The sequence below is a fragment of the Sceloporus occidentalis genome, unplaced genomic scaffold (assembly GCF_023333645.1).
Source record: "Sceloporus occidentalis isolate IW3139 unplaced genomic scaffold, rSceOcc1.0.p SCAF_134, whole genome shotgun sequence".
Classification (NCBI taxonomy): domain Eukaryota; kingdom Metazoa; phylum Chordata; class Lepidosauria; order Squamata; family Phrynosomatidae; genus Sceloporus; species Sceloporus occidentalis.
This window is the reverse complement of record NW_028317114.1, coordinates 2,313,945-2,330,859: the sequence shown is the minus strand read 5'-3', so window position 1 is coordinate 2,330,859 and position 16,915 is coordinate 2,313,945. Positions and strand designations below refer to the sequence as shown.

The window sequence follows — 16,915 nt, the reverse complement described above, 5'->3', positions numbered from 1 at the left end:
AAATAATGTGATGGAATGTAAAAACACCAACACCCCTAAGGTTTTTGTAAGGAAAATAACAAACATGTTTGAATTTCTGCAGAAGAACAGTTCATCTAGATTAGTATGAGGAGGGGGCATGAGCTGCAATCTCAAAGCAATCGATCAACAGGCACACTTGCATGCTCACACACACAATTTCTGTTGAAATATAATGTACATTCAGCTGTTTTTCCTGATCACTGTGGTGTCTGATTACTATTAACTGCAGTCTTCCAAATTGGCTGCAAGACCCAGGCAGGACTTTACTAGTATGTTTCTACCAGATATAGCCTCCATCATCTGCCTCGCCTGTTTCTCCTTCTTCTTCTTCTGCTTCTTCCCCAGCATCTTCTGTCTCTTTTTCTTCCTCATCTTCCCATCCAACACCGCTCCCAAAATCCCCAGAGAATCCAACCATGTCATCTGCCACATGAGACGGAAAAAAGAAATATATTTTTTAAGCCTACTAATTTTATTTAGTCTATGGTAGAGCTACCAAAATTCCCAGAACTAAACAAAACATTACCTATTTGTGTGTAATATACAAATCTCTCAAATTTCATCCAAGGCCATTATAAAACTGTTTGCAACATTACTCCTTAAAATGTAACTGTTTAGGCCTGTTTGCCAAAACAAACCACTGAACATGTATTAACTAGAAATGGCTTATTTGTGTTAGATACATTATTTTGCCACAGTTGACTTTTTGACTAACCATAATATGGGCAAATGATGCAAACACTAAATTATTAAGCAACAGTGAGAGTGTAAATGAATGTGACCCTTCTCAACCCTGTCTCCTTGTAGTAAGTGGAATGAAGAGATCGGGATTTATCTCTTTATGGCCAGAGCATGTTGCTAAAAATGACTAAACTGAAAAAAAGACCTCCTGTCTGCATTTCAAAACAAAATTCCAAATTCTTGTTCCAGTGTCAATTCTCCTGTTTCTGTCTAGTTTCACTTGAGCTTAACTTATAGAAGAGCTTATTTGAAGAGCTATGGTAAAATGTCAAATCCAATACAAATACTTGCTTTAAAAACTCCATAACAATAGAGGTATTGGTCTTAATGTACACATTACCTTGTAGAAGTTGTTTTTTGTTATTTTCAGTGCACCTTCCACATTGGCTACTTTGTGTTTATTGAGGGACTCAAACCAAAAACCGTACATTTTCAACCACTAGGTTTAGATGGTCACATAATTAAGCTCCAAGTTTAGTGCTTGTCTTACCACAATCTGGGTTTCCGTGTATTCTTGTTCCTGTCAGTTCCACGCCATGTTGATCCACGCACCAGCATTCCTTACTTGTCTGATCACACTGCATCTTCCTATAATACCCATCTTCATCACAGCTGGGAATGAACACACCTGTAACAGAGATGTCACATTTCTTTAACATTTCTTAAGTAGGCTCTGTGCAAGACAGACCCCATATCTATATAGAAATATAGTTCATGGGGCCTTTGTATGATCTCATAGATTATAAAATAGCAGTTACTTGCAACAAATGCTGAGGGGTACAAGATGACTTGTTTTACAGTTTCTGGTCATGCCCCCTGGTTCTGAAGTTTTGGGAAAAAGTAGCCACAATATGCTAAATCACAGGAAAGTACATATCTAACAATTTTAGATATTGATGTAGAGATGGAGTAAAACTGTAGTAAAGTTTTCTTAAATTTATTTTATAAAAGTGGATCAGACCAGAAACCACCAGACATGACTATATTTTATACATAAAAAGTGAAGTATGTGTATTAAGACAAAACACAAAATCATACTGTTGAATCATTTAGGAACCTTGTGGAAAGAAAGGCACAGTGACAACCTAAATATGCAATGCCCTTTTCTCACTAAACTTGTATTTCAAATGGAAAATAAACCGATTATTAAACAAAAAAAAAAGTAGAGTTGCATTTGACATTCTGTAACATTGACATATGAATCATACAAGCTCACTCACCTGGTTTTTTCTTAGCAGCCTCTTGGATTTGAACTTTTTCAAGTTCTGCAAGGCATGGTGGCTCTACAACAAGTACATATTAACAATGGTGTTAACTTAAATTGGTAACTTACTGTATCAATAAGTATAAATAAATTGTAAGACTATAGTCTGTCTGCGGCTACAAGAAATATTATGAGTCAAGGTGTTTCAAGTCCTGTAAAATGAAACACCATGGGGAAATTTCAAGGGTCACACTGGACTGGAAATGTGGTTACTTTTTTGTTGGCAAAGGTTGCAGTACATGCATTAGACTTCATAGGATATCGGTAAGGAAGAAGGGAATGTATTGTTGACTAATGGCCAAAAATGAAGTTACCTGATATGTTTGCCTAACTGGCTCACAAGGAAAGATAGGAAAATCCATTTAATGCAACCTTAGCCAACCAGTCCCTAAAATGAACCATAACCTCAATCCAGCATGACCTTAGTGCCTTCATCTGTAAATGTATAATTTTTTTCTAATTTTGCCTTTTTACTAGCTTTGGCAGAATTGTCAGTACCTCTACACACACAATTTGTTTAACTAAGGACATAAATCTGCCACCCTTTAATGCACACTCTGCACTTACATTCTTGTATGTTGCATTTTTATTTATATAATCTATGGGTCCGTTCATTTTTAGCATATGTAGTATCAGGTGTCACGGTAACCCCCTAAAGCTGAGGACACATGGGGGTAGGTTTGAGTTTGGGAGGGGGGCCAAGATGGAATCATGGAGTGACTCCTTAGCTGCCTGCCCCATCTCCTCTTATGTCTAAGTCACCCTGTGCTCATTGGGGGCACAGGGTGACCGGAAAACACTGCCTGGTCTGCCCTAAGCAGACTTGTTACGGGTATCCGTTGTCCCACTTTTTTGGGGTTACACTAAACTCGTGGTGGGCTACAATCAGATGTGGTTACAGAGTAGCTCATTTTGGAAACCTGGGTTTATTACCCATCTTTGGGGTTACCCAGGCGCAGCTCTGGAACTCTGGCTCGGCTATTGCACGGACTATTCCCGGGGACACTTCCAGCGCTGTTGCTCAGGATCCTGATGTTCAGGATCGCTTTCTGGAACATAACATTGGTACCCCCAGGTTGACGCCGCTCCCTCTGGATCACCACAAAAAAGACGCCAGGGTGTCTGGTAGTGATGGGATTATACTATCTAATTATGTTTATGTGTATAAATAGCTGTGCTGTTCCAAATAAACTCAGTTCATGTTTTCCAACTCAATATTAGTTCTGTCTAATGATTGGGGTTGGCTGCTATGACAACTTATTGTCCTTTTTCAGGACAATATTAGCACTGAGCAGCTAAGCTCTGCCTAGCCACAGTGCCGGCACGGCTCCATTAGATTGCTGTCCCTCTTCATTTCGCCAGCGCTAGTTTCGTCCAGAGCTGAAGGGGTTAGCCACTGGTGTCTCTGCAGAAGGAAGTACGATATGGCGGATGTACCCAGTCGGGGTACAGGTCGTCCCGTCACACCCAGTACTCTATAATCCCTCCAGATATATTACACTTTTACAACTCCGTAAAACCATTGCACAGGGAAAACTATTCCAAGAACACAGCAATAATCAATTTAATATGAAAACTATAGGGAACGAAGTACAAATCTGAATTAAAAATGCATTGTTCAAGGATAATCAGTAATTCTAATGTTTTGCTTCGGTTTTCTTACCTTTAAGCTGCTCAGTGACCAATGTATCATATAGCGCAAGAACAAAACTACAAAGTATCAGCACCGTACTATACCAAATAATGTATTAATATATTAATTGTTTATAACATGGTTTACATGTTAGGCAGCACAACCCTCATTTGACATTTTTTTTACTTTAGGAATCGGTACCAATGCACAGGGTGTTTGAAATGCTTTACCTGCCAGTCAGCCATAACTTTCGGTAGTTCACAGAGAAATACATTAAAAATTCTGAGAAATGTGTTTTCTGGCTAGGTTTTTATTCGTTTGTGTGAAAGAGCTACTCAGGGGTCAGTTAATGTGTTGTTCACCCCACTAGCAATCCAAAAGTTAACCAAAGAAAACACTTCCCAGGTTTGTGAGGTTTTTTGACTTACTCTCTCTCCAGAAGCAGAAGCACCATTCAGCAGTGGAGACTCGTCCATCCTTGTAGGTGTCACATGAATTGAAGAAGGGCCGGATGCATATCTCATACTTGTCCAGGTTGATAGCTGCCAGCTCCGCCTGGTCCAGGAAAAGGTCATTGTTGGAATCAAGCTTGGAAAACATCCATCCGATGGAGTCTTTGCAGCTGGCCACTAGAGTCTTATCCAGCACTGTTTAGAGGGGAAAAAGTTACAAAAGTCTAATTTCACTTCATATTCAAGTTTTTTTTACACAAATAAACTCATACTATGGTATAAAACCATATTATGATTTATTGAGTAACCTAACACTGATAAGAAAAGTTGGCTAGAGGTACAATCCAGCTGACTTTTCCATTATGATTCCCTGTGCTAATTACCAATGACGCAATGGGACAGGTCGCTTGTTAATTTATTAAATGTATTAATTGTGAACTGGGAAACCTCTTACAATTGATTTAGACAGGGGTTATACAAGGCTACTTTTGAGACACTGTTATTGGCTAAAGCTACTTAAGAACATTCTTCATGTTAAGAGCTTTCCTTTATATTTAAATAGATAACTTAACCTTGTGACTAGGCTAAAGTGGGTCAACAAGCACAAAGATTACAATTAAAACAGAATACAATAAATACATTTCACGTCAAATATTTGTGCGCTTAATTTGCAGAAGATTATCATTTTTCCCAGGATTATTGGAAATTTTCTCACAGCCTAGTGACATCTTTGAAATTTCATTTTGGAAGCATAGGATGTTTACAGATTACATTCACATTTTATGGACAGACCCAATACATAATGTTTATTAAAGTAACTTGGCTGTAGTACTGTGCCACTGTCATGCAATGAGATTTTGATAATTAACTTCTGAAATGTTTTGCCTTACTAACGAGGTACTAATTAAGTAATGAATCATTTCTCCAAAGTTGTTTTATTTGGATTGTGAGATGTTCCAATAACTTATTGGCCCAGTTTAATAGAGAACTGCTTTCCAGACCAGATGCTTCATCTAAGTCTCCGTATAGACACCCTCAGTTCTAGCTACATATGTCTGAACCATGCTCATGAATGGAGACACGAACATAAGGACCTAGGTTGTCTTACAGAAAAAAACAAAAAACAATGGTACAGCATGTTTGAAACGCAAAACTAAACATTTAAGTTAATCGATTATGGTTTGGATTATAGCAATAATGGATAACTCACATAATGCAGTCTAAAAATGTATTCTGTTATAGAATGAATCATTGGGATTTGAACAGAGAGAAAAAGGTTTTTACATTTAGCATTAAGTGCTATTAACCCGGCTATGTAAAGGGTTCAATACATCGTTCTGGCTACAGTACAGACTACAATATTTGAATACTTTAAACAGCAAAAAGCTTGGGTTGATTTGGTGAATTGATTAAAGAGCCCAAATCAGTGCTTTGTGGCATGTAGTGCACTTCATATTTTGTACATATTTGTATATGGCGTATGCTAACAGATGCTGGTTTGAGTAAGATAGTATTTGTTTCAGTTTTCACTGTGGTTATAGCACAAGTAACTGCAATATGTGTTAAAACATTATTCCTGTGTAAAGCTTAAAAAGTTGATCATAGCAAACCAAAGAAATATTTCAGCTGACTGGACCATGCCTTTAATTTGTTATGGAGATAATACCAGTTTTGAAAGTTAGTACCAAGATTCAATATTCATACATACACCTTGACAGATTGAGTAGCAGCGTTGACATCACACAACTGATCAAAGAGTAAGCAATTGTTTTTTAGTACCATTTATGGATTTTGCTCCTGTATTGGAGGAGCTGTTCTGTTTGGCGTTCTCATGTAAGAGCTGGAACCAGTCTCGCAGACGGTCGCCCAGATCAGCTAAGTCTTGACCAGTGCATGTTTCACCTGTAAAAAGTAAAGATGAGTTAATGCATTTCCAAATACACACAAATAGACATGGATTTCACTGCTACCTTACAAGACAATATCAAGAAATGTTGTCAAATTTGGGAGCCGGGTGACAGCACAGTAGAACTTCAGGATTTAAGAAAGCTTGTATACAGATTCTGCAATAACTAGCTGTATCTTACTACACGTGTACAAAATATGTAGTCTTTACTGTATGCAAACAAATAAGAAAGGTAATGCTGGATCTGTGATCCACAGGGCAGAGGAATGACAAATTACATGTTTGACTTTCTGAACTTTTCAAAAGGAAGATAAAACCAATTAGGGATTAACAAAGACAAAACAATCTTATTATTATTACAATATTAAATAATAATTGTATTATACTTTTTCTACTGTACCTATGTAAAATAATGTTTTCTGAAAATCTCAATAAAAACTTATTGCATTAAACAAAGACAAAACAAAGGAAATGAGAAGAATTGTGTTTTGCCACAAATTCAATATATTATTTAATGCATTTATTAAACATTACATTATTCTACTGATGTTTCTATTGCAACCCTAATATATAACTTTATTTGCACCATTGTGTTTATCTTCCTAACCACTCCATTAAACTACATCTGCCCTAACATTTACTCTACCTGGTCATTTGTGAACCCAGCACCATCACTTTTACCAGCTCAAAACCTACCCAAAACCCCTTAATATAATGTAACCTCAGACCTGCAAACATTGACAGATTAATATATTCAGTATTATACTCTTAAATTGATGTATGCTGCACTATAAAAAAAGCATATGGAGAAGTAGGAATAATATTTGAGGGTACACTTTCTACAGATATTTCACAAGGGGTTTTTGAAACCTCACAACCTCCATAAAATCTTACTTAGTGAGAACATGCAGAATTCCTTAAAACTGCAGTCGTAAAAAAATATAGCATTATCTAGGGGATTAGATCAATTTTTTTAATCATTTTTGATAATGTGATAATTTTAGCACTGTTACTATGATTTGAGAACTGGGTTGGGAACCTCTGCTCTTATTATAACCTCAGTACCAGATAGTAACCAATGAAACATGAATGTTCCTATACCAACTTTCTTACCTTGTTTGGCACCGTCTGCCGTGGTGGTAGTAGCCTGTTCAGTCGGGCATGGACAGGAACCATGGCACCTTACAGTCAGCTGTTTACTGCTAAGACATGCCTGTTGCTCTAGCTTGCACTGATTCAGGAGGAATAACAGTATGCAGTTAGAAAGTCCTTGACCCCAAACAAAGGGTTTCAAAAATGTTAATATTTACATTTTTAACCATAGATGTAGAAGATGCTGGATTAGTTTTGAAATAATGAGGTAAGAATTTATAATATATATATATATATATATATATATATATATATACCGTATTGGCTCGAATATAGGCCGCACTTTTTCCCCCCACTTTAAGTCTTTAAAGTGGGGGTGCGGCCTATATTCGGGGTCTAGCGCCCGACGCCCGGGACATGCAGTCCCGGGCGCCGGGCAGGCAGCGGGGTTAGGATACAGATCCCCCGCAGCGGTGCAGGGGACCTGCATCCTACTCCCCGATACGCTCAGACAGCCTCCCCTGCCAGCACTTCCCACGGGGGGGGTGCCGGCACGGGAGGTTGTCTAAGCGCATCGTGCGGTTGTCTAACCGCACGATGCGTTTTACCTCTGGCCCCCCGCCTGACTTACCGGAGCAGACTCCCGGGTGTCTTGCGGGGCCGGCGGGGGACATCTACGCAATACGCGTATACAACTTCCGGTGCCGGCACATCCGGCACCGGAAGTTGTATACGCGTATTGCGTAGATGTCCCCCGCCGGCCCCGCAAGACACCCGGGAGTCAGCTCCGGTAAGTCGGGGGGCAGAGGAGGACAGTGGCAGCATATCTCGGGGAGGGAGGAGGACAGTGGCAGCATATCTCGGGGGGGGGGGACGGACAGTGGTAGCATATCTCGGGCAGGGAGGACAGTGGCAGCATATCTCGGGGGGGGGCAGAGTGGCAGCATGTTTTTTTGGTGCTTTTTTAAAGAAAAAAACTTTTTCTTTAAAAAAGCACCAAACTTTTAGGGTGCGGCCTATATACGGGGGCGGCCTATATCCGAGCCAATACGGTATATATATATATAAGCACTTATCTTCTATATTTTTATCGAAAATTATTAATTTAATTATTGCCACTTTCAATAACTTTCAATAAAAATATAGAAGATAAGTGCTTCAGTGACCTGTCTAATCCTTAACTGGTATTAAAACTGATTGTAAATGCTTGTTTGTAATCCAACACCCAACTAAATAAAATTTAGTGAAATCAGTGTAAAGCAACATCAATGGAGTGTGCTGCACTTATGTGTAACTTAAATAGATACATTGTTACCCGTACATTACAAACTAAAAATATATATTTATACTAAGAAAACAAAACACACAGCAAGCTCCTGAAATAAATACCATGTGCATGCATGGAAAGGCAAAAACACCCTAAACCAACGACAAATTATGAGATACAATCACTAAACTGTTACATAAACGTGCAATTTATTTATATAAATATATTTGTGAATCATGTAGCATAATCATGATACATTTGCTACTTTTTATGCAGAGCAAGCTTAGGCTATACATTTTGTATATGACAATGTTTACTAACCACAGAGCTGTATGTGTGGCCATCAGAGCCACAGACAGATGCAGGCTGGGTCACGACACAGGGCTTGCAAAGGGTCTCTTTGTTTCCATGGAGTTTCACATTAGGTTGCTTGATTCTGTTCAAGGAATGCATTAGAGAGTTAAGTAGGGAGAACATCATCTCTGTGAAAGGCGTCCAGAAAAGATTTCATGTACCTTTTGTTTTTTAATAGGCATGAGAAAAAATAACATAAAAGTCAGTTTTCTAAGCCAATAGATGGTCCTTAGACCTGTTACTTTCTTCAGTTCTGAAAGTTCTCAAAGTTTTTTCTCCCCATACAGGATATATATACGAAGAAATGACAAGGCTATTTATGTGCTTTACACAAACATAACATATTGCAACTTAATAAAACCAAGGATAGTAGTATATGAAAGGCAAAGAGTAATAAACATATTAGCTTTTGTTTCTGTCCTCAAAGCCTTTGCAACATATTGGATCCCTCAGCAACATCCATCTTAAGAACTGGTAGCAACTGAGTTATCTGTGTACATGTACCCCAATGTTACTTCTCCCCGGACTGGCCATATGGCACACCAGGCAAATGCGCAGTGGGACGCTGCCTGACAGCGCAACACACTAACCCCATATTCTGCTCCATTGGCAGAACAGGTCCTGCGGTGTGTAGACGCTGGGCTTTAAGTTGCCCTGTCATTGCTAGTGCCGCCCTGCTTTTCCCTGAATTCGGAGTATATTATTAAATTTAAATTTATTGAAAGAGTATAGTACATGTAACACAAATAATAAGAACAATAAAATCAATCACTCTAATCCTCCAGCTGTAAAATCGCATAGCTCTACTTTATGTATATGCTCGACACATCCTCTCACAAAAGAACATCATCAATATACACTGCCTCTCACCTGTGCTCTAACTTCTTGCGACTGACGCACATGGCTTTCTGGTAACCATGGGCAACACAAACCTTGTGTCTGCTACATTTCACTTTTTGGCAGGGGTCCTTTGTGGTGTCAAGAGCTGAAAACAGAACATACAAAGTTAGAAAAGGTTTATTGATAAAATAAAAAAGTTGTATGTAAAACAAGGCAACAATGGAAACATCAATTTGGACTTTAATTTGACTCTTTCAATTAATATTGCATGATAATATTTACTACAGGCTCCACCGTCTACAAGCTCTGCTTCCTTATTAGCTTATTCACTTTCTTAGTGTTTTGAAGACTCAAAATGAATTTATTTGGAAATATAGCCACTGTCATCTTCTACAACACTTCCTTTAAACAGACCTAAATCTCTCCTACTAATCTCTGAGTTACTAATGAGTGACTGAGTTTTGAGATCTTCTCTAATATACTAAAACATGTGTCTTTATCTTTAATGTCAATTTTGCATGTAGTCCAAATCAGAGAATGTAGTCCATGAAAAATGTATTCCAATTTACATGAAAATAGAGCTGAAGTGCTCTTTTATTAAGTAAATATCAGACAGGCGCTGGCATTATTAATCAAGCACATGTGAAGGACCAACTGTTATATAGGAGATGACCATAGTGTTATGGATGGATGAAGTTTCATGATATAGAAAAAGCTTAAATATAGAAAGTTTTATTTAGAAGTAAGAATTTGGTTAAACAACAAGGCTTCTTAAAAAAAACAAAAAAACTACAAAGAGTTTATGAAGACAAAGGTAGCTGTTGTAGATATAACATCAATCATTTAAATGGCTTTCTTTTTCTTTCTATTTATTTTTTGCTGTACTCTATTAGGTAGAGAGACATTGGTAAACCTGTTTAAGATAATTTTAAGATAATTTTATAGAGGCAATCTCTGATCAGGAATAAATTGAGGTCTTTAGTTCCCATCACAGTCTTGATAAGTGTTGCATAACAACAACCCCGTTCCTTTACGTGTACCTAGCCTGCCAGTGGGAAAACGTAACAGACTCAACATCAGTAAGAGCTACTGAAAATGTCAAATTACCAGAAATAGCCTGTGTTATAAAGTATGGGAAAAGCAAGGGTAAACACCTCCAGGCTTCAGGACAGAGATTTGACTAAAATCCCCTCTGGCACTAATGACTTACTAAATAAGTGTTTGTGAATGGATACTTCTATCAATCTATACTTCTGTCTATCCCTAAGGAAAGGCCAAGTCGCAGTACAATCAGAGCTTGAATTGTTTCGATTTAACAATCATATTGAAATGTGAATTCTATGGGTTAGACTGGAAAACCTGAATCAGAATTAATAATGAAATAAGGAGATGTTAATAACCAGGTATTTTATCACATTAACTTTCTGCTACGGTTGCATGGTCAGGTTTGTCTATTCCAGTGTAGCTCATGAACAGCCTAATTCAATTCAACATAGAACACGTTTGCTGTTAAACCAGATTGGAGGAAAGTGACAAGGGAAGGGCAGATAAATCAGGGGAGAAATATGCTATAGATCAGAAAGAAAAGAAAGAGCGAAAAAGACGGAGGCATAAAAATGTCCTTAAAATGGTGCAAATTAGATTTTTGAAGATTAATGCAAATACTTAACTACCTTCGTCTCCTGGCTGATTATCCTCCCAACTCTTGATATAATCATCCTAAAAGTAAAAGCAAAAGCCACAATAATTATTTCTTTCCATTACTTCAAAAAAAAATAAAATCATATAGATGATCAGATAGATGGGACATTTCATATTTGTAGCTTGTGAAGAGTGTTGGAGCCCATATAGTGGAATGGTTACTGGTTGGCGCATGATGACATGTATATTTTAAACCAATATAGAAGAGCAGCGATCTGAGTTTGCTGCCATATCATGACAGAACAATAATTTCAACTTCTTCCAATGAAGCCTTACAAGGTAAACTTTTTGGGAGTTTGAGTTCAATGATTCCTCTTTGTTTGAGGTTGTGTGTGCTTGAGAATGCCTGAGACAGCAGACATCTGAAAAAATAAAATACAAAAAAAAATACTTTGTTCTTATAGCAGAATAAACTGCCATAAATAATTTATAATACTTGTATCTGTATCCTAACCTGAACCTAGCTGGGGAATAATTAATTTTGAGGCATCTTCTCCAATGCCTAGATGCTGTCCACTGTGGTAAACTGCTGCCTTGGAGAGGACAAGAAGTTGTTGCCGGAAAAGTCTGAGAAAATATTATTCAAATATAATATAATGTCTTACAAAGGCAAGAAGTTTAATTATTAATGTTGTGCACCCACAACACCCACCTTAGTGCGCCCTTGTCCAATAAAATGTTCTTTTATTTCTCAACAGTCCTTACAGTCCTTTTGGCAAATGTACGTAACGTGACAGGGTGAAAGATGGCTTCTATGTAAGCAGGAGATTGGAAAGAGCAGTTTATCCCAGTGACTAAGGGGTTAACTGCTGGTCCAATTAACACAGGTGCCCCAGGTTTAAATCTGCACTGAGATAAATGCAGGGTGGAGGAAACAGCCTCTCTCTCTGACTGTGAACAGCCTACTGCAATTTGTCCACATCTTAGAAGGAACAGGAGGTGTACCTGAGCTTCAGGGTCCTACAAGGTGGGCTGGTAGGAGAGATGACTTTTGGGAAGTATATTCTGTTTTCTTTTATACTGGAAACCAGCTTAGCTGGTCAGTTCTGTGTTAGTCAGGGAAGGCTACTGTTTAGTAAGCCTCCTAAATAGGAGTAGGTTTTTCTTTGTATGCGTTGGTGCAATAAAATCCTGGAAACATATTGGGTCTCCCGCTGTCTCTGCTGCTCTAGAAGTGTCCTAAAAGTTACTTTACTACAATAGAATAAAAGTGGATTGTGCATATTGAAAGCTTATATTGAGTTTTTCTTGCTTCTCAAATTATAGTCCAAAGGCCATTAAGGTGTTGACATAAGATACTTAGCTATTGTTACATCTACCTACTTTGTGAGACCACGTCCGCTAATGCAACAAGTGGAGTGATGTTTGTGTTTCCCTCTAGATTGTAAGCTTGTGAGCAGGGCTCTCTCCACCAAATGTATCGGTTTGTCTTAGTCTGTCAATTCTTGTCTTGTCATACCCCTTGAATTTATGTGTTGTATTAAGTGCTGGTAAACAGCTCGTGCTATATAAATAAAAGAAAAACAATAATAATAATTGTGTACAAATGCTATTGTGAAGAGAAACTTTGAAAACCCCTGATGTTAGCTTTGCACTTTGGTTAAAGTAAACACCCCTTGTTGTTGTATCAATGCTATGGCAGTCCACACAATGGTTACCACCTGCTCAAGCCTGTTATTGCTGTAGCAACATACTTAAACCCTAAAAACATCTTTTCAAGTATGATAGGTTATTGATTTGCCACAGTACAGCTGTTAGTGTCAACCCATTCATACACAAAATATTGTTTTTGCTGTCACTAGGGACTTGTAGATACAAGCTGGATTTTATTTCTGAAATGAAACTTCAGGTGTTTTGTCAGGTGCATCAAAATAATTCTAAACATACTGTGTCATCGCTCATGTTAACTTTTCAAGAAATTTCTTTACAAGTGCTACAATTTTTTTTTTTTTCCTTATGGCACTTTATTAATGTTAAAAGAACACTCATGTGATTGGAATATTGAAATATATAGAGGTTTTAAATAAAGTATAGGAGAGGCTTTCAAATCAAAAGATTACGTGGACTGAATTACTATTTGGTGCTTTCAAATTCTGTTTTGCTTTGCTTACCACTGCATCATTAATATTTTGCCCCTTTCTAATTGCTTCTGCTTCTGCATATGTCGCGCTTAAATGTTTCAGATCATCAAACTAAATTTACTATTAGACAAAGGTGACCATAGCAAACACAAAATGTAATTTTTAAATAATGATTTCATGAATAGAAGGGAAAAAAGATATTCAACCCTACCTGAAAAGTAATTGCCCCCTTAGTTACTAAATAAATCAATTAACCAAATGTAATTGATAGTTAAATTTCGCTAGACACAAAAAGGCATGATTACTGCCAGCCCTGTTGATTTGTAACATCAGTTAAATAGAACCTGTCTGATAGAAACTATAGTAGGCTAAAAGGTCTCAAAAAGCAGCACATGGTTCAGCGATCTAAAAAAATTCAAGAACAGATGAGAGACAAAGTAATTCACATCTATCAGTCTGGAAAGGGTTACAAAGCCATTTCTAACAGTGGTGGACCTTCCCAGGTGTGGCAAGCCTACCAAAATTCCTTCAAGAACGTATCATGTGACTCATCCCAGGATAATATGTAAAGATCTGCAGGACTTGCCTTAGTGAAGACCAGCATTCATGATTCTCCCATGCAATCCATGGGAGAGTTGCAAGGCAAAAACCACCGATGACCAAAACGATTACAAAGTCTTGTCCCACATTTGCCAAAAAACATCTTGGTGACCCCAATGACTTTTGGGAAAATATTTTGTGGACTGATGAGTCAAAAGCTGAAACTTTTGGAAGGCATGGGTCTTGTTACATCTGGCATAAAGTTAACACAGCATTCTATGATAACATCATACCAACAGTCAAACAGGATGGTGGTAGTGTGATGGTCTGGGGCTGCTTTCAGGCTTCAAGACCTGGGCAACTTGCCATAAATCATGGAACTATGAATTCTACTCCCTAAAACAAAATCATGAAGAAGAATGTCCAGTCATCGTTTGTGACCTAAAGCTCAATCACAGTTGAGTTATGCAGCAGGACAATAATCTTAAGCACACAATCATGTCCACCTCTGAATAGCTCAAAAGAAGCAACGTGATGTTTTTTTTTTTTGCCTAGTCATGGGTACGGGCCAACAAAACAGTATGCTTATTGTGACGGAACCCTCCATCACTGGGGAGGCCTGACTGCCAGCCTCCTCCCTATTGACTATGGGCCCTGGGGTTGTAAAGGCTTCTGTGGCTACCCCCAGAAGTATCATCTCATCACTGGCTGAGGGGATTATCTCCAGCAGACAGCCAGGATCTGCCACCGGGTTGTGACCACCATTCTTTCAGTTTAATGTTGTATAAATCAGTCTCCCCCCCTATTGTATTGTTAATCCCGTTACTGCCCCTGTTGTCTCTGGGAGGCAGATTAAGGGGGTGGTTTGTGTCCCAATATCTTGTTTTTTATGTAAATGTGTGTTTTGCTGGATATATCCAGTCCTGTGTGTGAGAAATAAATCAGTCTTTGTTTGGTTTTACCCTACACTGAGTCTCGGCAAGTGACTGGGGAACCGGGGAAAGTGTGGTGTCCCAGGCTAAGGGAGCACAAGACAGCGGAGGTAGTCGGTCGGACTATCCAGCTCCATGACACTTATTATGTTGTTATACAAGATCACAACTTTCCTGGCAACCCCACTTTAGTGACTAAACACCAAAGGAACATCCAATATGTTCCAACAGAGTTTTGTGATATAATTTATCATATTACTAATCCTACTGAAAAAGTAAGTATATGAGCATAAAACATTATATATTATAACATTAAAGGGAAAGCATGGCCCATCATTCCTTAGGTACCTGATCCATGCAAATTGTGATGAGAGAAAAAAAATGCACACAAGACACTGTCAAGAAATGGATACCTTCTGTAAATAAGGTACTGTAAATACCTACTCTGTCCTTTGAAGGGCAATGTTCCATAAATTGAATTATCAGATTATTTTATCAGAAACTGTCATGCCCACACAAACGACTGTGTGAAATGGCAGATGTCTTTATCATAGATAGCCTTTGTTATATTGTACAAAAGAATTAACTCACAGCTTTGTGGCTCTTTTTGGACTAAATGTCCACGACCTTCACACAGGTTTTGGCTCGATGCAGGCAGAGGATCAAATAAGCTGGCTATAAATGCCGCTTTAAATGATCCCTTAGAGGAAACACCATGAGATAATTGCCTTTAATGAACCCATGGCTCCAAATCAAACTACTGTTATGTGGGCCCTGAATCTGTAGGTGCAGTGGGGACCGTATCCCATGCCTGAGATATAATTCTATTAAAAACTTACTTTGTTTACAAAGGACTTGTTGTTTAAGCCTTCACATATCAGTCCGTTTTGAAACTCAGTTTTAGACTCTTTTATTTATATATATATATTTTTGTTCGTTTAATATTTTGTGCACATTAAACTTATTTTCTGGTCTTCTCATTACTACTTGGTATTTAGGAAATTATTAACTGAAGGACAATAGGTTAAAGATCACTTGGTGTCATCAAAACATAACAAAGCTCTGAGAGCTTTGGAGGCCTGATTTGAGTGCGTATGAAAAATATAATTGCGGTCTAATCCAGTCAGTTTTGAAAAGAGTAAAAAGAATAAAAAAAAAAAAAAAAAAGTAAATAACATTCAATATGAAGAAAAAACTAAATACAGACCTCCACCTCCTGGTCCCAGACAGTAACGAAGCATGAAAGGAAAAATATACATAATGTTAGTTTCAATATACAACTACACCATATATTAACAAAATAGTAAGATTCCTAACACCCGGGCCATACTAGGAATAAAAAAACAGCCCCTGAAAAATCTTCATACGATCCCAAAATTGTACATGTATGGACATACCAGGGAACTCGGGCTTCTCCAGGTCACTTTAGGTTGCAGATTGGCGTTGTGGGATGCCCCACCCTCTTCCTACCCACATCTTGACAGGGGGGCTGTGGGTAGCCAAACAGAGATTTCCCAGGTATTTCCCAAATATTTTTTTGTTCAGAATAGGGACAAACCATGCATTTTTAAATGTATATTTGATGCATACATACGATGCATTTGAAAACACATACTTCTTAATATCACTGTTGCCTATGATACGATGTAATAGGTGGGGACCAACTGGTATTGTCCAACTAATGCAAACTAATATTTAAATTAACCCTTTTCAACTTTTTTTAACAATTACTGAAAACAACTTAAAAACACAGAAATCACTTCTGCAGTATATAATAAACTTGCAGCGCTCCTAAAAAAAAAAAAAAAAATTAGAGCAAAAAATGTGCAAAATGATTTGCCATAAACACTGCAAAAGAGTGCAAATTATTCTTTAGCGATAAACATTTGCAAAACAATTGTTAATAATTAATTTATAACAGTCCTAATAACCCTTTTATGTTTAAAATCATTTTCTAAGCTGTATTGCAACAGTTCAAAAACATTTATAGGTCAAAATATGTAAATATCTTCGGCATGCTATAAAGTAAGTGTCTCGCAAGCAAGCGGCATAATAGTTTTGAACATGGGCCAGTACTGTGGTGTGTGTGTG

At 37.8% G+C, this 16,915-nt stretch overlaps 1 protein-coding gene across 3 annotated transcripts in view; it reads right to left on the bottom strand.

The window, feature by feature from the left end:
• Positions 1-298: 298 nt before the first annotated feature.
• Positions 299-16,915, bottom strand: part of LOC149281365 (testican-2-like) — a 58,855-nt gene continuing 42,238 nt past the window's right edge. For 2 of the 3 annotated variants that reach the window (XM_089499383.1, XM_089499384.1), the window contains exons 2-10: positions 11,244-11,289; positions 9,601-9,715; positions 8,698-8,812; positions 7,131-7,248; positions 5,891-6,013; positions 4,088-4,306; positions 1,983-2,045; positions 1,253-1,390; positions 299-444 (exon numbers count right to left, since the gene is read on the bottom strand). In XM_089499383.1, coding sequence (XP_089355509.1) covers positions 299-444; positions 1,253-1,390; positions 1,983-2,045; positions 4,088-4,306; positions 5,891-6,013; positions 7,131-7,248; positions 8,698-8,812; positions 9,601-9,715; positions 11,244-11,289 — 1,083 coding nt within the window. Of the gene's footprint in view, positions 445-1,252; positions 1,391-1,982; positions 2,052-4,078; positions 4,307-5,890; positions 6,014-7,130; positions 7,249-8,697; positions 8,813-9,600; positions 9,716-11,243; positions 11,290-16,915 lie in introns of all 3 variants that reach the window. The other variant, XM_089499382.1, reaches the window with a different exon arrangement.